General features: G+C 40.0%; 2 protein-coding genes across 6 annotated transcripts in view; one reads left to right on the top strand and one right to left on the bottom strand.

Moving 5' to 3' along the window:
• Positions 1-2313: 2313 nt before the first annotated feature.
• Positions 2314-9456, top strand: anp32a (acidic (leucine-rich) nuclear phosphoprotein 32 family, member A). Of its 3 annotated transcripts, XM_081605049.1 has the most exons (8): positions 2314-2639; positions 4663-4812; positions 4890-5012; positions 5771-5969; positions 6081-6190; positions 6292-6346; positions 8079-8090; positions 8971-9456. In XM_081605049.1, the coding sequence occupies exons 1-8, from the start codon at positions 2586-2588 to the stop codon at positions 9195-9197; spliced, it is 930 nt and encodes a 309-aa protein (XP_081461175.1). In that variant the 5' UTR covers positions 2314-2585; the 3' UTR covers positions 9198-9456. The 3 variants fall into 3 exon arrangements, with proteins under 3 accessions (XP_081461175.1, XP_081461174.1, XP_081461173.1); XM_081605048.1 differs by having other exon boundaries at positions 2316-2639; positions 8082-9024; XM_081605047.1 differs by having other exon boundaries at positions 2318-2639; positions 8079-9024.
• Positions 9457-9886: 430 nt separating this feature from the next.
• coro2ba (coronin, actin binding protein, 2Ba) overlaps positions 9887-25141 on the bottom strand; it is a 34474-nt gene continuing 19219 nt past the window's right edge. For all 3 annotated transcript variants that reach the window (XM_081605046.1, XM_008404661.3, XM_008404663.3), the window contains 11 exons: positions 23096-23296; positions 17655-17771; positions 16816-16965; positions 16565-16729; positions 15751-15867; positions 15549-15653; positions 15363-15459; positions 14996-15108; positions 13910-14000; positions 12675-12814; positions 9887-12342 (listed from right to left, as the gene is read on the bottom strand). In XM_081605046.1, coding sequence (XP_081461172.1) covers positions 12208-12342; positions 12675-12814; positions 13910-14000; positions 14996-15108; positions 15363-15459; positions 15549-15653; positions 15751-15867; positions 16565-16729; positions 16816-16965; positions 17655-17771; positions 23096-23296 — 1431 coding nt within the window. In that variant the 3' untranslated portion in view covers positions 9887-12207. The remainder of the gene's footprint in view (positions 12343-12674; positions 12815-13909; positions 14001-14995; positions 15109-15362; positions 15460-15548; positions 15654-15750; positions 15868-16564; positions 16730-16815; positions 16966-17654; positions 17772-23095; positions 23297-25141) is intronic.

Below are 25141 nucleotides of genomic sequence, written 5' to 3'. Positions count from 1 at the left end.
TACTTTCCATTAGACTGAAATGTATTTACTGAATACCATTTTGGTGTATATTAGCAGTAAGCCGTAACAAAACATGTGGATAAATGTCTTATTTTACACTGTGTAATTAGACATATGCCTGAGACTTCTTGATGATGTTCTGTGTTGTAGCGCTGCAACTGTAATGTATATTTTTAGTTTCTCCTTCTGACAGCAATCCATGAAGGGGCTGCGTGTTGAAGCAGCTTTAAGCATTGTTGCCTGGAAGGAAGAATGTCCAAGAATCTTCTCCTTGGAGATTTTTTTTTTTGTAGGCTATTTAGTTTGCATGTTTGGTTTCTCCAAATTGTCCTCAGGTGTGACTGTGTTGCCCTGGCCACCTGTCCAGGATGTACCCCACCTGTCACCCAGTGTCTGCTGGACATCAGACCCTGCGAAACCTACAAGGACAAGCCATTTTATTCTCGTGAAAATGATGAATTACATCTTATCTGTTATACCCAACACTACACAGCTAATGGTTAAGTGTTACAATATGTGTTTTACTTTACTTTTACGCTGTTGAATGCTCGTTAAGCATTTTTCAAAGAATGGATGTGTGCTGCTCTGGTACTTCATGAGCAACAGAGAAGAGGAGCAGGGAGTTAGTGTGGAGAAACTGACACGTTGGTCACAATATTATAATTTACAATGAAAAGCTACAGTGTCAGATTGATCACATACAGACATGGAGGGCGACAGTGACAGCTATGACTCTGCCTCTTCATTCCAGGGCTCATCTTTTTTCAAACATCCAGGCCAAAACCTTGAATGGGAAGTTATGCTGTGCCCAAAATAATTGCAGTTCAGTTACAAATGAAGTCTAAGTCTTAATGATGGTTTCTCCCAGTCCATAAATACATTGCAGCATGTCAAAAATAGTACAACAATCAGTAAATCAGCACTTTTAAAGTTCGTCTTAAAACTCATCTATTTTACTTGGCTTTTAATACCAGTGGGATCTGGTTTTAAATTGTAAGTTTTTATTTTTTTTAATTATGTTGTGTTTTAATGTACAGCACTTTGTATCAGCTGTGGTTGTTTTAAAGTGCTTTATAAATAAAGTTGGTTTGGTTATAATGTATATACTGCAAAAAAACAAAAAAAAACTTTGAAGGATCAGAACCCATCACTAAAGACAGGATTAATGTGCATTCTGGGTGTCAGATAAAAGGTAAATGGGAATAGTTCAGAATAAAGAGCTGTTTAGAGAAAATTTGAGGATATTGAGGTTTTAATGCTCCTGAATAGTTTGCTTGAAGAGCTAATTTGGTGTTGAAAGAAGGGTTTCCAGTAGGTGATGCCCTGTGATCTGACAGCAGAGGGAAGCGGGTCTCACAGACGGGGTTCCCTGCTGCCCCCTCGTGGAGAAATGCTGCACAGCACCAACGTGGCTTTATTTTTACATTTTAACCTGAAGTGAAGAGAATTAATACCAACTCAATAAACTGATTTAAAAAAAATATATATATATATATATAAAACTCTTCTTCTACTTCAACACTGATTCTCATGGAAGCTCAATATCTAGATAAAAGTGCTTCTTAAAGTTTTATCTAATTATTCAAAAAAGCTTTTTTTTTCTTTGCTGCCTTTTACAACCATCAACTCTGATGAAAATTTGGAAATCTATTAATACTATAATGTGGGAATATAGAATTGACTAAAAATACTTACCCTAAAGTTTGTTTTAAACCCCTACAAGGAATAACCATTTGCTGTTTCCTAAATAATACATCTATTTTTCTGATGCAAACTTTTTGTCGCCCCTTCCAACAATAATTTAAAATCTTACTGAAGTCAATTTATTTTAGTAAGTCAATTCACTAAGTGAAACATGATATAAATTAATTACACACCGTTGTTTTTAAGCCTTTATTATAATTATGATTGTCCGGTTACAGTTAATGAAAACACATTTAAAACTGGATTACATCAATCCAATAAATAAGAACATTTTAATGCACAAATGTGGGCTTAAAATTATGTCTAATACTCGTGTGTTGTTTTTAAAATAACATTTTTGCATTTTGTGCATCGTTTCAGAATTATTTTTGCCATTAACTTGCTAAACATTTGAATACAAGTTTTTTTTTTTATTATTTAAATATCCAGTTTTAATGACATTTTGTTTTCCATTGAGGGTGCTTCGTTTATCGGAGCAAATATCTCCAAATTATAAACAACATTCGTGAACTTCATACATAATCATCAAATTTAACACAGGCTTCGATACATATGCAGGTTTATTAGAACAAAAAAAAACAGTATATACATTTCCAGCCTCGTTAATTCTATGTAAACTTTGGTTAGCAAACAACCTAACTTCACAACAAAACCCCACCCAGTTGTATAAGCGCGGCCTCATTGGGCTGTGCGTCTGTAAATCCCTTCCCTCTTTAATCGGCTCTTCCCATTGGACGGCGGTGACGACAATCCTGAAACGTGCTGCCGCCCACCGAGCGGATCAAGTTTGAATGAACAGCAGCAGTCTGCTCCTGAGGTGGTAGTTGCATTTGCAGTAATTATTAAAAGTGTGTATCGCATCATCCGAGCGCCGATCAAGGATGGACATGAAGAAAAGAATTCACCTGGAGCTGCGGAACCGCACTCCGTCGGACGTAAGTTGGCCTCGCATCTCCCCCTGCGATGTTTTCACGCTGCCTAATGGAGAATATTTCGTGTGATGTCTTGGCGTGGGGAGGGGGATACAAAGTTTCCTCCAAGTTAAAAGATGATGGAGACGTGGGGTCACATTGTTGCTTTTGGCTTCGTGTTTACACTCGACAGGTCCTCTGCTTCCAACTTTCTGCGCCGCTCCAACATTTTCAGAATGCAGCACAGTTTTTATAAACACGGCCAGCAACGAGGAGCCATATTTGTAACTTTTCGTCTGCGAACCCCGTTTCCTCTCCAATATCCAGCGTTGTTCTCATTTGCTGACTGTTTTATGGGGTATCTGCGGGTCTCACCGGTAAACTCGTCCACCTAAATATTTTAAGTCGTGCACTTGGCGGGTTGCGGATGCGCATACTGGAACTCATGAAATTATCAAACGATGCATAAAGACCATAACCTGTAGGAACTGTGCCTGAAACGGGCCAGGTGAAATGGGTTATTTCGGCATGGAGTGCATTGAAACATTAAGCAGCTTGTAATGGTGGAGGCTGCGCGGCGTGCAGCCTCCACCAAAGCCTCCACAGCGCGTACAGATGGCCGAAATAACGCGCTTTCGGTACGAACCGTCAACAACCGCCAGTCTGGGCGAACACAAGTAGGGACGAACCATAAAGTCGCCCGGGGTCGGTGTAAACCACCGTGGGGGGACTTTTTTTCTTCTTTTTAGGGATAACCAGTCGACTAACTCGGAAAAAGCGCTCCAGCCGCGTTGTTGTTGTTGCTCCAGTTTTTCAGAACTAGGACAAGCCGCCATTTTACTCAGAAACAAAGGCATTTCGAAACACACCGAGAACTCGTCCTTTTGACACGAACGACGAACGGTTTATCATACCTTCATCTTATTAGCGGTCTACACTCGTCGTTAGTCCCGACCGACAACGCTTTAGGTGAAGCAACAATGAAACGTTTGCCTGGCGGATATCTAATCGGCTTTAGCGGCCCCTCCTACTCACAAATGACCCTGTACACGACTCGTAGACCTGCTTAGCTCCCACTGCTTTCTTTTCTCAAAATGTACATCTACGCCGCTCGGAAACCAAACACACACGTCTCCTGCTGTTCTACTGCTCAATCAACAACTTCACAAATAAGCACAGGCGTACTTTTGATCGGCTTGTCTTAAAAATAGATCTAAATGTATTATTATTTACGTAATGAAAGAAGACCCAAGACATCGCGATATTTAGAGCGGCGAGATATGTTCTGACCGCTGACTGTTGTTGATGGGCAGAGACACGTTCAAGGTCCAAATGAAATGTCAGATAACAGCACACCTGTGACCGCAATTCTCCGCTTAACATCGTACGGTCAACTAAAGTAAAATCTAAAGTGTAAAAAAAAAAAAAAAAACTGGCTCTACTTCCATTCTGTCCTCCCCCAAATATGGCCACACCCCATGTTTATCTTTCCTTTCAAGGACCGCGACGGTATTTTATCATCTTTATGACAGAGCTCTGCCTGAGCTCTCTATTTGGAGGAAGGTTGAATTGTGTCAGAAGAGTCTATCATTGAGTTTTAGTGTACTGTGCAGTGTACTATGTAACGAAAAAAAGAAATGCGTACACAAGAAAATAATTGCTGAACTTTGAACATTTCGGTTCAAAATAAAACGTTTTTTAAACACTGCCTTAATTATAAGCCCCTAATAATAAGACCAAAAATCAGATGATTTTGCCCCAACAAACATAAGGTCCACAATTATTTAAATATGCTTTTTAATATGTTCTGCCTAGATATGAAAGGGGCTGGGTGGGGGCTATGCAGGCCCAGGGTGGGTGGCTGATATTTAAAAGTGACCTGTTCTATAAAACAAAAAATGACAAGCACATTTGCACTTTGTTTTTTGTTTAATTCAATCTTAGTCCATTTGTAGCATTACTTGAAATATTCTGCCCACCGCATATGATCTTTTCACATATTCACTTTGTTTCATGATAAACACTAACCAGATGTATTGTTCTGCAGGTCAAAGAGCTTGTGCTGGACAACTGTCGCTCAAACGAAGGCAAGATCGAGGGTCTAACGGATGAGTTTGAGGAGCTGGAATTTCTAAGCACAATCAATGTCGGTCTGACAACAGTTGCTCACCTGCCGAAGCTAAAGAAACTCAAAAAGGTAAGGTCTTTCTAGCCTTGAACGAGCGTAAAACTCCAGACTGTATCGGTTTTATTGGGTTTTAACTGTTTCACCAGCTTGAACTCAGCGACAACCGGATCTCAGGAGGACTAGAAGTTCTGGCGGACAAATGTCCGAACCTCACGCATCTGAATCTCAGCGGGAACAAGATAAAAGATCTTAGCACAATAGAGCCATTGGTGAGTAAATACCAACGCATATTTATTCTCCCCACTATTCTGGACATAGGCTGTTGTATTTAGATACAATCCATAAAATCAGACATTACTATTTCTTTCCTTGGGATCTCATCTTTTTTTGTGAAGTGCACAAGCCATAACAGTTAATTTGTGTAACACATTTCAGCAACACAGAAAGTTGAAAGTTCAAACCTGCTCTGTCCTGAGCAGCACAGTAATTCTAGTACATGTAAATATTTGCATTTTAAGTCGGTGTTTCCCAACCCTGGTCCTCAAGGCACACTGTTCTACGTGTTTTAGAGGTTTCCCTGCTTTAATGTTAAATTTGCCTGTTAATCAGTCATCGATTGCAAACAGCTGTACTGAAGCAAGGAAATACCTAAAACATGCAGGGCAGTGTGCCTTGAGGACCAGGGTTGGGAAACACTGTTTTAAGAAATGAATTCTGTCAAAAAAAAAAAAAAAAAATTTCTTCTATCATTTGGTAAATAAAAGTATTTTAGTAATAATTGCCATAAAATAGGATTTATTCTGAATCCACAACTTCAACTTTTTTCACTTGGCTCATTGGCAGTAGGTAGCGACAGGTGTGGGACGGGCAGAGATGCATTATTCTTAATTTAAAACCTTTAAATCCCCCCAAAAAATTGCTGGAAGGTTTTTAGCTTTCCAGCTCTGTGCGTCCTGTAAATAGCTTCGCTTTAAACACGTCCGTGGAGAAAACATGTCCATTTAACCGTTTCGCTCTCTCCTGGCAGAAAGAATTGGGGTCCCTGAAAAGCCTCGATCTGTTCAACTGTGAAGTAACAAATCTGAACGAGTACAGAGACAACGTGTTCAAGCTCTTACCGCAGCTCACGTACCTAGACGGCTACGACAAAGAAGACAAGGAAGCCCCCGACTCTGATGCCGAGGTCTACGCCGAGGGCTTAGACGACGAAGACGAAGATGAAGATGGTAGGTGTAAGGCAGCTCAAGCCGATAGCTGCTTCTTCTTCTTCTTTCTTTTTTAGCACCATTTAAGTTACCAATTTTGACTTTTAAACATTTGCTCTTACCAACATGTAGATGAGGAAGAGTACGATGAAGATGCCCCACCTGGAGACGAGGAAGACGAAGAGGGAGAGGATGATGAAGAGGAAAACGAAGAAGAGGAGGAAGAGGACCTGAGTGGGGAGGTGGGTGACTTTTATTCGATTACTTGTATTTTTTTTTTTCAAATCACAGCATAGCTGGAGGGAGCCGCTCTCATTTATTTCACCCTTTTCTTTGAATGAAGGAGGAGGAAGAGGAAGACTTGAATGACAGAGAGGTTGATGATGAAGATGAAGAAGGTAAGTACAAGTGGAGATCGTCGATACACCTAAACTTATCCCCACTTTTACTCTTGATTATCCTGTTTATGTGTTTCACTGCAATTAGCGAAACATTTCTTCACTGGTTTGGTTGTGCAAACTAAAAAAGGACAGAGTTGTGAAGATGTTTCTACTTTAACACGCAGTAGTTTATGCCTTTTCCCCCCAGTTTTTTCCAACTAATTGATTTGAAAAAACTGACTGACTAAAGTTAAATCACCGGGTCACGACCAGAACATCAGTAGAAGTGGCGATTTGGGGCTAAACTGAATCTTGGCATCCTTGTTTTTGCTAGTGTAACTGGACCAAAGATAGAACCACTAAAAAAATACAAATTTAAAAGATAATCCCATCAAAGACCTACTTCCATGTAGGGGTGTAGTGATACAATAATTTTGATATTCTGGTCACGATACGATATGTATCACGATATTTGTTGAGCAATACAATTCGATATGATTCAGTGCATTTTTACGATTTTCTGAAAGATTTTAGAAGGACAGAGTGATTTTAGTGACATTTTGTGTTCCATAGACTTGAATTTAGTTAACTGAAAACTGATTAAAAGCACCAACTACACAATACCTGACTCTGATTGGACAGTCTAACAGTCTGCAGCTGGACAAAATGTATCAAAGATGCAGTGAGAGAATTAGTTTCTGTCATTTAATTCATGTGGATTTGACATAAAACTCAAAAATTTAAACGGTAATGCAGGAGCAGAGTGGGGAGATTATCAGCCTATGTAGACTCTCAATATGCAAATGATTGATTGCACTTATGTTTTTTCTTTTGGACACTGTGGCTGCATTTTGGAGTAAAAATGCAGCCACAAATGCAGTCTTTCGGACTATGGGGAAAAATCAACCCATGTTCATTCTTCAGATAATCCTTTATATACAGAACAGAAACCACTAAGCTAAAAACTAATTACGTAGTGAATGCTACCAGTCGAAATTTGCATTAATTTCGCGATCTCACCACTTTTGCAGCTGCTCCGTTCGCGCCGCTACTCCTTTCCGCTTCTCGGTTCCGCTTCTCTTTCACGGCTACTTGCGCAACTTTACTTCGTTTCACAGCAACAAAATATCGTTATTTATTGAAGATTTTACATTTCCAAAAACACAGGAATCTAATGTTTCGTTTCGTTTTGTACGTTTGGAAGCTCATTCCCTCACATAATCAGAAAAGCCGGGGAATGGCGGCGCTTTTGATATTTCTCTGACATTCGGAAAAATATGGTTTACTAATTTTAGCATAACTTCGGTTATACTTGGCCTATTGACACAATTTAAAAACTGGTGTGTAGTTTATAATGTGCACTTTAAGCTCAAGTTGAAAGTGAGACTGAGGGAGGCGGAGCCTTGCTGCTACGCCGTAACAAACTAGACGTTAAAAAGAGCTATAAGGCTATGGACCCCTATGGATTAATACTCGCGGATGAAAAATCGATACTTTCCGAGGGTGGAAAATATCGATGTATATCGGCGAATTGATTTATTTATACAGCCCTACTTCCATGTCACTAAAGTTTTATCTTGTCCAGTAAAGAGTGCAAAATGACATGAGGGGGAGCTGCCGTTGACTTGTTGGGCTAAACCTGCTTTATTTTTACTGAACTGTATTCAGAAAATAATAAAAAATGCACCAAATTTGAAGGGAAATTCACCCGATTTTCAGTAGGAAGCTTAATTTCGCTCTTATTTTCCAGAAGAAGAGCGAGGTCAAAAGAGAAAACGGAACCTGGATGAAGAAGGGGAGGAAGACGAAGACGACTGAGAGTCCCGCGTAAGCCCAGTTGTGAACTGTTTTAAAACTTGTTTCTCCTGGTCACTTCCCTACAAACCCAAATACCTCCCTGCCCCCTCCTCCTCCCAGTTTCATATTGCAGTAGGAGTGTTTCTTTTGTTTAATTTTTTTTTGATTATTGGCCAGTCAGGTCGACGGGACGGTTTCCCGCACCTCTAATAATCCCATGTTCCAGTCTCTACGGTCCACTTTTACCTGCTTTGTGGACACCTGTTTTGTAAAAGTAAACAATAGCAGAGATCATTAAAAAAAAAACTTTTTTTGAAAAGAAAATCGCTTTGTTTTCTCACTGTTTATGTAAGACAAGTTTCAGGTAACTTATGCATTTTAAGAGGCTTCCCCTTCAAAAACAAAAATAATAAAAAATAAAAAAATAGAGTGCATGTCTTATACATTTTAAAGTCAACTACTGGATTTCATGTATGGCTGTCATTTCCTTGTCTTAAATGTATTGTTTTGCATCATACTTTTATTTTTATTTTTTCTCTTATGATGTAAGTTATGTATTTGTAGTGTCACCGGTAAGCCAATACTCTCTGCTGTCCTGGTGTGAACCTTTTTGTCTGAACGTGCACAGTGTGACCCTGGCAGGGCTTTTTTTAAAAGGAAAAAAACAAAACAAAAAAAAAATGCAACAAATTATGGCACCAACATGTCTGCCTTTGTCAAAGCCGCTCCTCCTCCTGAAACCCTCAGCTTTGATAGTTCGGAAATTACGTGTTCTTGTAAATAATGACCAAATCTATTTTTTTGTATTCTCTTTGATGACGGCAGACATTGAACAGACAACTGAGGTGAAACTATGAATTGTAATAAAATATTAAATATGTATGCTGCTTTATCTAAAATGCGCAGTGTGAAATTTCTTGGATTTGAACTTTATATGCATAATCTTTCCATGAGAAGACAATGTTTGCCATCAGAACTTATTGTTTTTGTTTTTTTGTTCGTTTTTTCCCCATGTTTTTGTTTTTATCCTCTTTTTATTTTTCGGGGGCACATGAAGGTGACCATATTTTGAGCTGGTGGTGTTAGTGTAGAGAAGTAATTGGTGTTAATTGGAAGTTACAACTGCAGTGCATACGCATTTAAATGTTATTTCAACGTGTAAAAAAAAAAATTGGAACAGTCGATGAATTGGGCTTTGCTCTCATAAATTGCAACAGTGGAATTGGCCTACCTCGGAAAAGTTTCACTCTGATAAATCCAGTGTCATCATCCAAATTTTGTTTCTCATTTTCTCTCCCATTCACTTCAATAAATCCTTTTTATATAAACTATTTGAAACGTTGTGCTTCTTTTTTTTTGTGAAAGCAGAGTGTGGGTGTGGTTCTTGTAGTGTAGTCATGAAAATATTAATTTTATTGCTTTTAGAATCAAATTCTAAGAAATATGGTTAAAAAAATATATAAATTGTTTCTGGTATTTTTCTTCTCAAAATGACAAACGCAGCAGCATCCACACTATCAATATGCATTAAATAGGAGCGAGAGTAGCTACGTCCTACTAATAAAAGGATATGGTAACATATTGTAAAAGAGGAGCTTCATAGTGCTGTGACGCCCAGCAACAACTTCAGAAAAGCTATTTTTGCTGCCCATCAGCTGGAAAGTGTATTAGAGTAATTTCAAAAGGCTGCGAAATTCATCACTTCACTTCAGTCAGACAAAATGACTCATTTGTGGGAAACACTTCAGGCATTTTCCAGTCTCCAGAGAAGGGGATGTACCAGTTTATTCTGACAAAATGTTTAGAAAAAGCTGCAAAATCCCAGGAGCTGCAATTCAGACTTTACAGACCTCAGCTGGCACGCCAAATGCAAACAAACCCGAGATGAAAGGGAATATGTTTAGCCGTAACGATGAAAAACAAAGTATGGAGTTTCAGCACAAACACCTTTCACCAGCTGGTAAGCATGGAGGCGGAGGAGGCATGGTTTTGGATTATTTCGCAGCCACTTTCTCGGCGTGTCAGACGAAGTTTATCTGGACTCAAAATTGAGGACATATGTCCAAAAATCTGGTTCAATTTGGGTCGTGTTATTTCCTTTGTATAAAGAGGGAATAAACTTCCCCCACAACAATGAGCTTCATCTTAAGGAAAATATATAATCTGTAGAGTTTTGGGTGTTGAATCATTTTTAGAATGACAAAATCAAAATAATTTTTATGCTGCCACTGTAAAATCCTACAATTAAACCCAATCATTTGTGTAAATTTTTTAACCGGCTACATTAGAATATCAAATTGAAGGGGAAGAAAAAAAAAAAATCTAATCTGTCCCTCGCTTGGGAATTTTTTAAACGAGTAGTTAGATGAAACAGACTCAAGTTTATGATCAGAAGGATGAGTGTTTTGTTTACAAAATCTGAGGTGAGGTATAATGCAAACATTTAACTGATTTGTTAAAACTAGAAGTTCGAAGCATTTGATAAGATTATCAAAGCACAAATACCATTCGGCTGCCAACTCAGAACCTCCTGCCTCCCCTTCCGATGTCTACCATAATGCAGCCTTTTTTCAAAACCTGCAAACACACATGGCACCATATGACGCTAGTATACTTCCCGAAGATTCATCCTACGTTTCTGCAAGGACGTGATGAGCAAAGCATGTGCTCCTCAACTCCAAACCTACCTGTTACACTTTCTTCTCTTTCGTCTGGTGGATCCTTCCTTTCTCTTTGCCTTGCTTTACGGGAAGCAGAATCAAAGACAACAAAAGCTTGGCTGGAATTTAGCCTGCATAGAAAACCCAGCTGTTAAAATACTGCTAATCAAGTGTAATTTAGGGCCGTCTGAACCATTAAATACAGGCACTTAAACTGCAGTGTAGCCAAGGTTTGCTGTTACATGTGAATTGGAAACAGGTGACTAAAGCAAAATGACAACTAAAAGCAAACGCATCCCCAGTTACAGTTGTATAATTAGCTGCTCCATACAGGTTTTTTCATCGGTTTGGTCACATACATACAGCACTATCTAGAGAGCATCAAAACTGTCACTTTTGCCGTGTTACACAAAAAAAAATTATAAAAAGAAAATGGGTTAATAAGTAGGCAAGTTGTCAGCTAAAAAAGTTAAAATGTGTCAAATAAATAGAAGCAAATGTTCGTCGCCCTCAAATCTTCAAAATGGCCCACTACAAAGCAGCCTCAGTGGAGGATAAATGTGAGTAGTTACACATGTCTACCATCTGTGTTCTCTACTTTTGCACTATTTGAACACAGAGTCAAAAACCTAAGTTAAGTATCCACTCTTCTCGGGAAAAGACGGGGATTTGTGGCGCTACGAGTCAGTGTTGAGAAGTCATTTTATACCAGCAGGTGAAAGAAAGCAGTTACAGGATAAGCAGCTTTTTGAGGGGGGAAAAAAACCCAACAACAACAACAAAAAAACAAAAAAACAACACGATCCATGTCTGCAAAATGCTTCTCCACTTGACAGGTGTGAAACTACTTCACCTCTGTTATTCGGGGGATAATGCTGCAGCTTACTGCAGACTGCAGGGGCTGGGGGAGGATGGGTAGGAGGCTTTCTATCATCCTGTTTTGGTTTAACAGAAAGTGAGAAAGAGGGAGATTTGGTCAGAAACGCAGGATAGGTGAGGGGGCTTTTTTTTTTTCTGCATTTCTAACAAGGCATTTCCACACAAAGAAAAGATCGAGGAGAGTAACACAAACGCTTATGTGCCGAAGTTAAAAATAAACGATAGCACTACTGACTGAATGGACAGCAATCCCCTCAGAGAAAACTGGAAATGTACTATGTATTTTTTCCCCCAAATTGATCACATTTTAAACTGAAAATCCCTGAACTGCATGTTCTTCATCATAATGATAATAAATACTACTGTAAGAATCCAGTAATTGCATCGGTTAAGACGTTATCCAACAGTTTATTTGTACTCTATGCAGGAAAGTTCTTTTAAAAAAAGCAACATGGTGGGACTTGGAGGCTATTTTTGGAGGTCAGAATGAGGGGGTTGGGGGGAGCAAAGGAAGCAGCTTTGCCAGTCCACAAGGCTCGGAGGTCAGACGTCTTTGGGGCTAACGTTTTTCAGGTTGTTGAGCTCCAGCTCCAACTGGCGTATTCGTACGTCCTTCGTGGTCAGCTCCTCCTTCAGCCGCCGCAGCTCGTCCTGCTGCCGGAAAAACATCCGTAGGAGCTGTGTAAAAAAAACAAAAAAAACCACACAAACTCAACCAAATGATATATATAATTAAGGTGAGTGCTAAAGCAGTGCTCCCACCCCCCACCAATTCTTGAAATATGTTTATTTTGATGTGCACAGACTCTGGTGCAAACCTCTCATGCAACTGAGATCTGACATCCCACAACCCACAATATTTTTAGCTGAACAAAACAAATAATAATAATAATAATAATAATAATAATAATTAATAATAATAATAAAAAAAACCCTCTCATGCATAAAAAAAAAAAAGAATAAAAAAACCAAAGGGGGTGGGGGGCCTTAATGTGTGCAGATCCACAAACCTCGTTCTCTGTCCTGGGTGGGACGTTCTCCAGTAGGTCAATCCCGTTCACCACCACACTCTTCTTCTCCTTCACTGGGGCTTTAAAAACTAACTGGTTTGGTCTGTGGTAACCGTCCTTCAGAGACATCAGCACTGGGTCTGTCAGAAGCAAAGGTCAAGGGTTAAACGTGTGAAAAGAGGGAGGTTTTAAAGAAGAACCTAAAGACTTTCCAGGCCTGGAATCTCTACAGTGGTTTCCTGTTTGTCAAACGGCAAGATGTAAACTCTTGCTGATGGACTGTAGGGCATCGAATGGTCTTGGATGTAAATACTTTTCAGATTTGCTGGTGGCTGAGGAGCATAGATGCTTCGCTGTTCATCTGAACAGCAGACTGGATTAGATTCTAAGAAAATAAAATAATCTTTAATTGAAAAATGCTGTGAAAAACGGTACCATTTCAATAAACTTGCCTCGCCTTGCTAGTACAGTGTACTTGTGGCCAAATTGAAATGTAACGTAATTTTCAGCCTCTGTGATACTACAATCAACCTGTGCTGAGTCTTTAAAAATACATTCTCCAAAAACATTTAGTAAGATGTATCCAACACAACAAAACACAAAGAGTGACACAGAGAGAATGCAGTAAGTGCATTCTTTATGTACAATGTGTAAAACATCTCATCAGTACTGGTAGTTTTTGTTTTCCTTACATCTAACTCTTCTAATTTCTGTTAATAAACCAGCAGGGACCCTTTTTTTTTAAAATTCAGTTTCACTTTATTTTACTATACAGCTGATAAAACTAAAACACTTGTGTACTTGAAGAAAGCTTAATCAGCTTCTGTTTTTTGGCTGCATAGGCACTGACTTCTGCTGAGACATCCCTCATGAGGACGGTACTCCGAGTGAAGCAGAAAGCTTTGGCTCTCAGAGAGACGCACAAGAAAAGCGACTCTTACGGCTCGCACACCGGCAGAGAGACTGTTCACTCACCGACAAAAAATAAATAAAAAATGAAGCAGCAACGCTCCTGGTTTTGAGTAATTTAGTCCTACAAATAGATTAACAATTGGTGTGCTGATGCAAGAAGTTGGTGCATCTAGAGTGAACACCAGAGGGAATAAGTGGTCGGATGGCGAGTATTACCAGGCAAACCCTGAATCAAATTAAATTGATGGATCTCTTGTCTTTAGGACTCTTTTGCTGTTTTTTGTTGTTGTTGGAGTTGTGAAGCAGCTGAGTGTTTTGTTTACCTCTATCAATCCCACTTAGCCACTCGCTGGCGGACAAGGCAGGTTCGGTCCCGGCTGTCATTGGATAAATGTCCTCCTGGTATGTATCTGACTGTTAACACACATTTTCAGATGATTTAGCATCTGCTCTGCGTAGATTATTTGCCAAACATTTGATGCAGCACATTATTTTAGGGCAAAAAAAGAGAAACATCAAATTTTACTATACCTTTCATAATCACCCGTTACAATATGTTTTGTTTTGGTATATTTGATTTGGTAGAGTTTTAGCAAGAAGCTAAGAAAATCCTCTATTTAAATCTAATTAAAGCTCTATATGAATAGGTGACATTTGTGAATAATTTCATTAACTTTAAGCTTTTAACAGGTATTTCTTACAAACAAGGATTGTGTGATATTGTGAGTGCTGAGAAATTACACTCCAGTTTTACTTAACAACACCTTCATGGATGTAAAACCTGCATGTTCAAATATAAATCTGAAAAGTGTGGCATATGAGTGGACTTCCCGAACCCATCTTTTGGCAGAACCCTCTTTCTGCCAAGAGTTTTTTTTTGGCTTCCAACTTTTGACTGAAATGTTGGTTCATTCTTATTTTCGAAATAACACCGGGTATCTGTGAACATGAATTTTTAAGTCTTCCCACAGTGTAGCACATATATTTTAGGTCTCAGTAAAACTCATGGATATGATTTGATCTAAATCGTCCCATTGCAGCTCTTGATGTGTTTTTAGAATATCTTTTCAAACCTCACCCTGCTTTAAACGTCTTCACAACTCTCTCCTTGACCTGTTTGCTTTGAAAAAGCACTGAAATCTAGCCTCAGTTTTACTAAGTGACTTCTGAGCACAATTAGTTGCACTGGATTCTTATTTAGCCTCAGCGTAAAGAGGGCTTCCACACTTTTCAGATTTTTATTTGTGAAATATCTGGGAACAAAATGTTCTTTTCGACCCAACAAAGTTATGCTCTCTCCGTTTCACCCAAACCTAGTAAAATACAATTGAATTCTGTGGACGCAGTGTGTTTGTGTTGTACTTCTGCAAGCTGCTGTGCGTCTGATTGTGGTGAAAGGACACACTCACTCTTCTTGGCACAATCATAGAAATGGGTTCGATCAAACCCTTGAGGGTGACCAGTTTGTAGAAGCGGTACACCTCGCAGGCCGCCACGTCCAGCCCGAGCTTTGGCATCACACCTGCACAGGGAGATCAGACGAAAGCGGCGATAAAATTACCTTGACAACGTGAAGCATGGCAAACCGGAATATCATCAGCAGGATGCATGAATCCATCTGACACATGACATCTCTGGATAAGCTGCTGGAGCTCTTTACACTGCCAATCATGCAGCTCATTTTCAGGCTTCCTAGCACTTCTTCCACGTCTCAACACTGCTAATAAAGATGAATCTCCTTCGCCGTAGATGACGTCGGATCAAGCTCCGACTTACCCAGTCCTTTCTGTGGGGCTGGGGAGCGGAACTCCATCAGATACTGAATGTACGGCTTCTCTGTGGTGATTTCAAAGTAACGTATGTTGCCATCGCCCTGCAAAAAGCAAAAAAAGACACGTTAAGTCTTCAATTCTCACAAATCACAACGTGCTGATCACGTGACGGATTCAAAGAGGTTCCGACCTTGCCTGCCAGGTACAGCATGTGTGTGTCCGCGTCGTAGAAGGGGAACAACAGTCCCGAGAGGCCGTCTATGTCCTCCTCCACAATGGGCATGGACAAATCTTCCTGATAGGACAGAAACGGAGAGAGTTAAACGCATCCAGCCGCCCGCTCCTCCCACCGTGGCATCGTGAAGAGAGGCCACGCAGAGGCACCGCCTGACCTGATCCCAGAAAGCAATCTGCCTGGTGTTCCAGCGAGAAACCCCGGTGGTGAGCAGCCGCTTCATGTTCCCCAGGAAGACCACTCGGTTCACGCGGTGGTTCTTGTAACTGGCTTGCTGGTGGGAGGAGCACACAATGACACAGTCGAGCTTCAGTTTGAGTATGAAATCCTTTCAGATGCAAATACTGCAATGATGTAGACATAAAAAAAAAATCTTAAAAACACAACCATAGATAATATTAATGTTTGATGACTAAAATGGGAAATGTTATTAATAATTTTCTGCTCCTTTCTGCCTTATTTTGATGCCTCGGGTTTTGCTGCGGAAGGCAGAAGGCACACAGGTCTTATCAAAGCCGTTGTTGATGCAGTTTAATTTGATAGCGCAGGAAAAGACCGCGTCTGTTCCAGGCGACTCGAAATGATGATGCTCAGGAAGGAAGGAGTGCATTTCTCAAATGGAGTAAAATGGATCGTTCCGAGCATCGAGATACAATGATGGCCCCATTTAATAATTAACAAGGTTTTTTTTCTGCTTGTCTCCTATAGTTGTGGTTATAATAAAGCACTCACAATGGATAGCAAGCCATATAAAAAATAAATAAGCTTTACATGGAGGAGCAGTACTGATTTTAACTTCTTTAACAGAAATAATGTGTTGCTTTTTCTGGCTGGGCGGCAGAGAAAGAGTTTACAAAAGAAATTAAAGATCTGAATAATATGAAGGATCCAATCCTTTGGAAGAAGACAAGCAGAACCAGCAGCATTCAGTCCTAATAATTGTTTCATGTAGATGTTGATAAAAATGTAACCTGGAGGACTCTCCCGGAGCGCGGCTCAATGACGCGCAGCTTCTTGTCTTTGCAGCTGGTGGCCAGCAGGCTGCCGTCTGTATTAAAGGACATGCTCAGGATGACGTCAGTGTGGCAGTCGATCATTTTCACCGGCTCTCCCGTCTCCAGATTCCAGATGAGGATCTGAGACACCAGGAAGAGTTGTTTTTATTTTAGGGGAATCCGTTAGAAACTGGGCATTAAACCCCCAGACGTGACGGTTTGTGCACCTTATAGTCGTAGCCGGCGCTGAAGAGGATGCCGCTGCTGGTTGGATGCCACTCGATCAGACCCACTCGTCTGCTGTGACCGTACAGCTCCAGGACCGCCTCCGTCATGTTGCGCCTCAAACCGCCTTCTGGGATCTCCCATACTCGAACCTGCAAAAAAAAAAAAAAAAAAAGAAAATCCATAGAGCATAAAATTACTGGATATTTTGTTTTGGATACTTCTGTTAAACCTTACTTGTAATATCTGAAGTCATAATGGTGTGATAGCAATATGTACCTAATAAAGTGGCCAGTGAGAGTAACTTCTGTCCTTGTTATCTTCATGTACCTGCAGCCCTTTTGTCAGAAGCCATGTTGCGTTTTCCAAACCTACAGTTTAACTATGACCTCAAAAGAATCATAAGTAATTTTGCTGAAGATCCGTCTGATCAAAAATAGCACGAGCTATCAATGTAGCCCGCTGCTTGGGGATTAGAGCGGATTACTGAAAGGGCCCGAGGCTCTGCCATGGATCAGATCAGATTATAATTCAACAAGTGAAAGTACTACACAGAACACAGAGAGACTACGGCTTTGGCGAGCTTAGGAACGAAGAGTAACATGTGGATGTACGGCTAGGAAAATGTCCCCTGAGAGTTTTATAGTTGTGGTGTAAGGAGAAAGTTGAAGACTAACGGGGTTTTAAAGCGAAGATCTAACTTTGTGTTGCAGAATTTTTTTGTGTGATTAAATTTAAAATCTGACCACTTGCCATTTTAAGCACAACTCCTGGAATCAAGTATCCAAACAGAAGCTTACGTTAAACGGTTTTCAGTCCTACATGTGTGTGTGTCACTAACCGAGGTGTCCTCAGAGCAGGAGGCTACGACGTTTTCAAAAAACGGATTCCACTTGATGTCCAGCACATTGCCCTGGTGGCCGCACACCTTCGGGTAATGAGAGTCCAGACGGCCAGCCTGAAAAGAAAAACCCCAGATGCTCCCGAGTTAATGTTTACTGAAACAAACAGCTTGCATGGGAAATGAATCCAAAATATGAGCCAGCACCAAGACTTTTGGATTCTATACAATAAAAGGTAAATGAAAATCAAAATGTCCCCCAAAAGAAAACAGGTGTATTAACATTTTACTGATTAAAACGCATAATAAAAAATAACTGAGTGATATTGCAATAATTCTTGAGCACAAAGCAGACCTCGTTTCTGAGTGGGACGTCTGAGGCAGGTTAGTGTTATTGCAATGACCTGGTGAGTCCACAGAGGGGCACTGGCTCACAGCACCCAGTGACAGACACCTATCAGGAACCATTATGTTGTTATGAATGTTTCATGTCACTTCAGTCCACTGACCTGCTTTTTATTTCCTCAGAGATTTGTGTTTGAGCTGCATGACCTCACCGAACTCTGCAGGTCACCTCTGTTATTTCAACGCTATTGCATTGTGTATGAACGAAAATATACAGTTCAACAGATGAAACGCACTTTAAAAACGTGTTTTGCACCAATTCCCCCCAACATGGTGGCAGTTTGATGCAGGAGGAAAAGTTTTTGTTCAGTCAAAATATGAAGAAAAGGCAAAGACGACAAAATCACAAGGCTGGATGTCGTAGACAGTATTGTATAAACATCAGTTCTCATTGTATTGATTAGTATAAATAGGGAATTAAAACTCCTTTGTAAAAGTATTGGATAGTCTTGCAAAAACATTAGATCAGAAATAATCACAAACTTACAGTACTTTGAGGGGAGATTTGAGAGGATAGGCAAACACAGAGCATGACTGTAAATCACTGCATCAGGTAACTGGTGGAAAGCAAAGCTGATCAAAATCAAACATCTATGAAAGGAGAAAAATAAATGACTTTTTGAAAAATAATATACATCTCTGTTGAGTTACTCAAATTTTTATTATGTGCTTTCAGGCAGCACAGCGTCAGCTGCTTTCAAGAAGTACGGATACTTTGTGCGTACGCAACTGCAAAAGAGAGAGAAAAAAAACAAACAGTTTTGCCAGTTGTCTCAGAGCCTGTCGTTAATTAACAGCAAAGAAATAAGTGTCCTACAAACAAACGGTATTAGAGGGCTCCGGGCCTGTAATTGTGTTGTATTTAACCAAAGCAAATCAAAGACAGCCGTCCTTCCCCTTCATTAGGACGTCAGGAAATTGTGACTTTGGAGAAAAAAGGGGGAATTTCATGATTTTATTTAACTACTGACCAGGAAACCACACAACCCTTTTGTTGGACATCAGGGCTCTTCAGTTCACTTCCTCAGGCTGCTGCTGTGTCACACATGATCCCCCTCAGTGACGCACCAGTTTCCAACTTTAATTGATTTGTAATCCCAAATAAATCTTTGTTAATGCGGACGACCACTGGCAGCTCTGGGAATACAGCATAACAAAGCACATGCTAGTATCTGGTGATTGAATGTTTTAAAAATACATTTCCCATGAGGCTATCCTGCACTCATGAGATTGTGTGTTCCCTTTACGCCCTGCTGCATTTAAATCGGCTAAAACTAAATGCACCGAGTCATGTTTATTACGTTACTGTGGCTTTCTGCTGCTGTACATGATTTAATTTCAACAGGCCTTTTCTGCTGGTGATGTTTCAAACATGTCTGCTCCACTTCGCTCTGACGGCGGAGGGACTTGATTGCTCATGTCACGTGTTTCACTGTGCAGCAGTGAACCTTGTTTACATGGATCTGAACACTAAAGAAATATTTCAGACATAAAATAATGGAAACAATCATCATTGCTTGAAAATATAAATGATTTCCATAAGCTATTCTGTGGAAAAGGAACAAGTTGAGTGTTGTATCCCATATCAGTTTATCTGGAATTTACTCAAGCTAAATGTAATCGCATTTTACAGCTGCTGAAAGAAAATAAACCAAAACAGAATTTGCATTTTAACTTTCCTTTAGGCAGGGCTGTATTTAACCGCTCTAGTAAAGGATCTGCCCTAATTAGTTTTTAGCCTACTACATTTTAAATACTTATCTATTAAAACATGACAGAACCTAAAATGATGATGATAAATGCCTTCTACTGCTCACCCTGCAGCCATTAAAAAGACAAAGCAGTAGATTAGATCACTTTAGATTCTCCAGAGCAAGCCAGCCGCAGGATTAATATCAGTGTCACTCCAATCAGCCTGCTGGTGACACGAATCACCCAGTTTCACCTCGACTGGTTCTGACTGGTGGGCTGTATGCAGCACATTTTCTTTTTATTTTCACTAAAATGGTCAAACCTGAAAACACCCACTTTTATTGGTAAATAAACATATACTGTATTTTCCTCACTAAAAGCCGCACCTACAAATAAAAAATAAAAGGAAATATATATATACACAAACACACACGCGCGCACACACACACACGCACACACCAGCAGCCCTGCGTCTCCAAAGCTGAACGATGGTTTCATTAACGCCGAGTTTACGTGTAGCGGCTCTATTTACCCTCCTGTGCTGCCAGATCGATAGCCTTCAACTTAATAGCTGCATCATATGAGTTTGAAGAAATTTCTCCGCTGTGCCTGCTACTAGCATGTACTTGTTCTAAATGAAAATTAGCATTTTCTTCTTTAATTTCCAATTTTGACTCCCAATGACTCACTTCCTGCTTAAGAGCCCCCTGGTGGTTAAAGAAAAATCCACAGAAAGTCGCATGGTTCAAAGCGTGGGAAAAAAGTAGCGGCTAATAGTCCGACAAATACGGTAATCAAACATCATGACCTTCAGCGCACTTTTCTTTTTAAACTTTAGAATGAAATGATTTTAGTGACGTATGCTTTCATTTATTCTAGGGGATAATTTTCTAATTCCTTCTTTCTTTTTTTTTTGTTGGAATCAGTTTCAATAAACCACAGTTCTCAGAAAAAAATAAACCTAAATAGTTAACACAGGAAGCCCAAATGAGAGCATCTCTTTTTAAACTGGTGTAAAAGCATCACATAAATATCCCAGTCCGTCTCTGTCTTCATCGTGACCTTGTGTGCCCTTGTCTGCTCCAGTCTGTGGTCCAGGTGGTGTCAGCGGCAGTTCCTTCCCTGACGGCGCCGACTGTGGATGAACATATGGCCATCTCGCCAACTGTCACTGAAATATGTCAGATGGGCTTGAACCTCACCGTGAGCCAAACCCGCCTCAGATCAGCTCGATTACCTCATGCTGACGAAGTGCCTGACTGTGGAATAACAAAAATGTATTTTGCAAACCAGCGGGGAAAAGAAATAATCAAACGATGCTGTCATGAAGGATTTTTCTTGTATGAATATAGCATTATCTTTATATTATACAGCATCTCTAATAAAGTTCAGCTTGTATTTAATGACTATTTGGCTCCTCTTTTTTTTGACATGCACAGAGACTTGATTCTTCATTATGCTCTCTCTTCAGGTCATCCCACAAGTTTTCTTCAAACTATTTTCATGTAAATACTTTGAGTTGGTCATATGTTCAAGATAATATTTCTGCTTCAAGACCCAGCGGCTACTAGATTTGTAGTTTATATTCTCCCCAGAAGAGTTTATGAATAATCAACTCGTTTTCTGAGATGTATGAATTACTTGTAAAGGTTTGCTTTTTCCAAAATGGCTTATTGTTTATATTGATCTACTGTAATAGCAGATGCAAGACATATTGAATGGGGTGCAAATAAATAGAGAAGGGCACTAAATTCAAGGGTATCTATTTGTCATCTTTTAAAGCTGTAGAAGGAAAGATAAGGGAAATATGAGCAGGTTTTTTACTCTTTATTGGCAACCTGATGAAGTATTAATCCCATTAGAAGATCATATAAAATTATAAAGTCTGCATAAGGCAGCTCAGAGGTCTACATATTTAATACTTCTGGTTTTATGGCTGTTCTATCAGCTGGTTGACTCACATTATGTTGATTCATTAGACAACATAATTGATGCAGTCAAGCACTGATGTGTTTTTAACTGTCATCAAATCCAATTAAAAGTTACCAACAATTGAAAATCTTTATTTTTGCCATGCCCAACTATTTGCCGTCTCCGAAGATTTATACCATCGGTACCCTAAACTCTAATCTGTCTAACCCGTAAATTAGTTTCTCAGTCAGCCCAGAGTCGCATCGGAGTCTAGACAATAGGAAGCAGCATCTCTCGAGTCAACAAGACGCTGCAGAGTGTGCGTTGCGCAAAGCCACTTCAGATTTAACAGCTCCAGACAAAATGAGTCTCGTAAACAAAGACAACGGCACGACGATTAACTGGAGGCCTCAGACTATTTTCTGCACTGCGGCCTTGCCCTGTTTAATCTGACTGAAGCAGTACAGACAGACAAAATGGAGATTTGCTTCCCTCAAATGCCTTCATGGTAAATGAGCAGCAGTTTTACAGCAACTTTCTTCTATGATTAGAGAATTAAATTCACCAGTTCTGAGAAGATATTGTGAGAATGATAGTAGTACAAGATGGTGTGAAATGGCATCCGACGTGACATCTTTTTACACACAAAGATGGTAAGGAGATTGAGAGCAATAACATGAGCCTTCAGATTTAAAAAGGAATCAAAAAATACGCAAATCATAGAATTTAAAGCAGACTTGTTGCCATTTTGGATGCATGTGACCTTTGCTATTCGGGCGTCTTCAAACAGCAGGCGTCATTTCTTCTGTCTGATAAGAGCTTTTCTGAACTCTGCATAGAAGTAAAGGGCTGCTAAAACTTCTCCTTTATTGCATAAAATAATACACCAACAAGTATACTTATCCCTGTTACCTTATTAAGATTCTCCATTTGACTACTATACATTTTTTTATTGGTTTTGAAACACATTAAGTGTTAAATAGAATACGACTTCATTGCTTTTCTTCAGTGTGTGATTTCAAGTTTTTATAACCAAATTGACAAGCCTTTTTAAAAAAAAAACTGCATTATTCAGTTTTCTTATAATAAGAAAACACTTAGCAGTTCAACAAAGTCCTTTTCTCCAGTTTATGAGCAGCACAGCTATGCCTTTATGTGGTTCGACAGGCAACACAAGCCTGCTGAAACACTGACTTCACATCCTGGCTTCAACGCGACTGCTCCAGTCGATCCGATCTGTAGTTCTTGTGTGTAGAAACGGCTCCGCACTCTTAGATTCTTGCCAGTAAACAGGTGAAAACATTCAATTTCATAGCCTAACAAAAGCAGGTTCAATAAAGGTGACAACCTAACACTCGTCGGATGGAAGACAACCCAATCAATATCCGGTCTTTGCTAGCAAACGACAGACGAGTAATAAGTGCGACTGTTACCTGGGACAAGGGAATGATGATGAAAGAGCCGCCGCCGGCGCTTTCCGTGACGACTGCCAGAAACTTGGAGTTGACGGCACAGAAGTGGTTGTCGTGGACGTTCTTGGTGATGGGGATGCCGTCAAAGCAGTGCTCCCGGTTAGCTACTTTGCCATAAACATTTCGAAACTTGGAGCTTCGGTAGGTCGGACGCCATGACATCTAGAAGGGAAGAAGAAATGACAAAGATAAATACTTTGATTCTCTTTAGATCTTCCAGTTTTCTGGCTGATCGCTGATTCCGATTTTGGCCAATACCCAACTTTTTTCTGACAGCACTAAATACAGCAAGAAAGTCGTTGTCTTGGCAACAGTGGGGTGACTATTGTTGACTGCAAACTTGCAGAAATTACCTGGTGGACTAGTCTGTCAGTCAAAACTCTCTCACGGAAGAGCAGAAGAGGACAGCAGTTGATTTTTAGACCTATGCACAGGTGGAGAAGATCGGGGGATAAGATCGGCTTCGTATCGGCCGGTCACCGATCTCCCAAAGTTGAGGAAATCATCAGGCTGATAAATCTTCCTAGTTTGTGTGGCGAGCACTTGTAAAGCTTAGCAGAGCCACACTGAGGAAATATTTATATTGTTTATTTTGTGCAAAACAGTACTAAAATCAAGACAATCAATTTGGAGTCTTAGTAAACAGAGCCGAAAGCTAACATGCTTTAGGGGAGATTCATGTGTAAGAATGGCCCAGTGGTTCTCCAGACCCTAATTTGATTAAGAATCCATGATGAGATTTGAACATTGATGGTCGCAGATGCTCTCTCTCCAACCTCACCATGCAGGTTTGGAAAAATATATTGGAGAATCCGATTAATTGAATAAGTGGACCGTTTTTGTTAGCTAAAAATGTACACGGAAATCAAACACGACAAAACTGGAAAAATAAAAATCAGCTTGCATCGAAACAGATCCTGTCCCTACATATTTTTTGAGGCTCAGGATATTGTATGCAGAGATAGAACCTGCCATTTTTACATTCACATTCTGTAAACTCACTGGCACAGGCTGGGCTGGCCCATCTGTGCAGACATGATAGCAGTCACACATGCAGGGCTGGGAAATTATCCAAACTTCTGATGGGTGTGAGACTCTTGAAAGGTGAAAACGCGTTTGCGTTCAATGCACAGGAAAGAAAAAAAAACAAACTACTGACTATCAAGCCGAGTAAATAAATTACAAAATAAGGAAAGAAGAAGAACAACAAAAAAAGCTCAAATCAGTACAACAAAGTGCCTTTTGTCTTTGTGTACAACACGTACAACAGAAAAGCAGCAAATGTTTATAACTTGTAACCAAGAAAGAAAGAGAATTGCTTTTATTTGACTCAAGAGGCACTTTTTGGTTTTCGTTACCACATCAATGCCCTGGTGGAGCTCTTGATGTTTAGAATTAGCTGGTTCAGCCGCAGGGCACTGATGCTAACTTTTAAACCGTTCTGGGAGGGGTGAGGAGGGGGTGGGGGTGGGGGGTGAGACTCTTACTGGTGTATTTCATCTCATTTTGATCGATTTTCTGAAACAGGATGTGTGAGAAGGATTTATTGCTCCCGTCAGATCAGTGGCAGCGATGCCGGATGACATCAGGCGATCCTCTATTCAGCATTGTTCTACAGATAAGGGGGTTAGCTGCTACTGGTGGTGGGAGGGGAGCAGGCATGCAAATAGAAACATCCTCTAACCACGCTGCTGCTGTTGTCTCCTCATTCTCTAAGCAGAAAAGAAGAATTGGCCTCAAGCTGACAACACAAGAGGCTGCCATGGCATTGCTTTTCCCTCAGCCAAGTATGTGGACTAAAGACAAGATAAAGTACTTTCAAGTTAAAACCAAACACAAATATTTGTCATTATAAATAATGCTATGCAACACAAATCTGGAGTGATTTTTTTTCTGAAGTGCAAGACTCACTTATAATTCATAATATAAGTTTGATCAACTTAATTCGATTACATATAACAAATTAACTTTATTTTTTTTAAGTTGGAGCTCTCTTCTTTCTTAAGT

This window comes from Poecilia reticulata, chromosome 3 (genome assembly GCF_904066995.2).
Source record: "Poecilia reticulata chromosome 3, P_reticulata-male-v2, whole genome shotgun sequence".
Lineage (NCBI taxonomy): Eukaryota > Metazoa > Chordata > Actinopteri > Cyprinodontiformes > Poeciliidae > Poecilia > Poecilia reticulata.
This window is presented reverse-complemented; position numbering and strand designations above follow the sequence as displayed.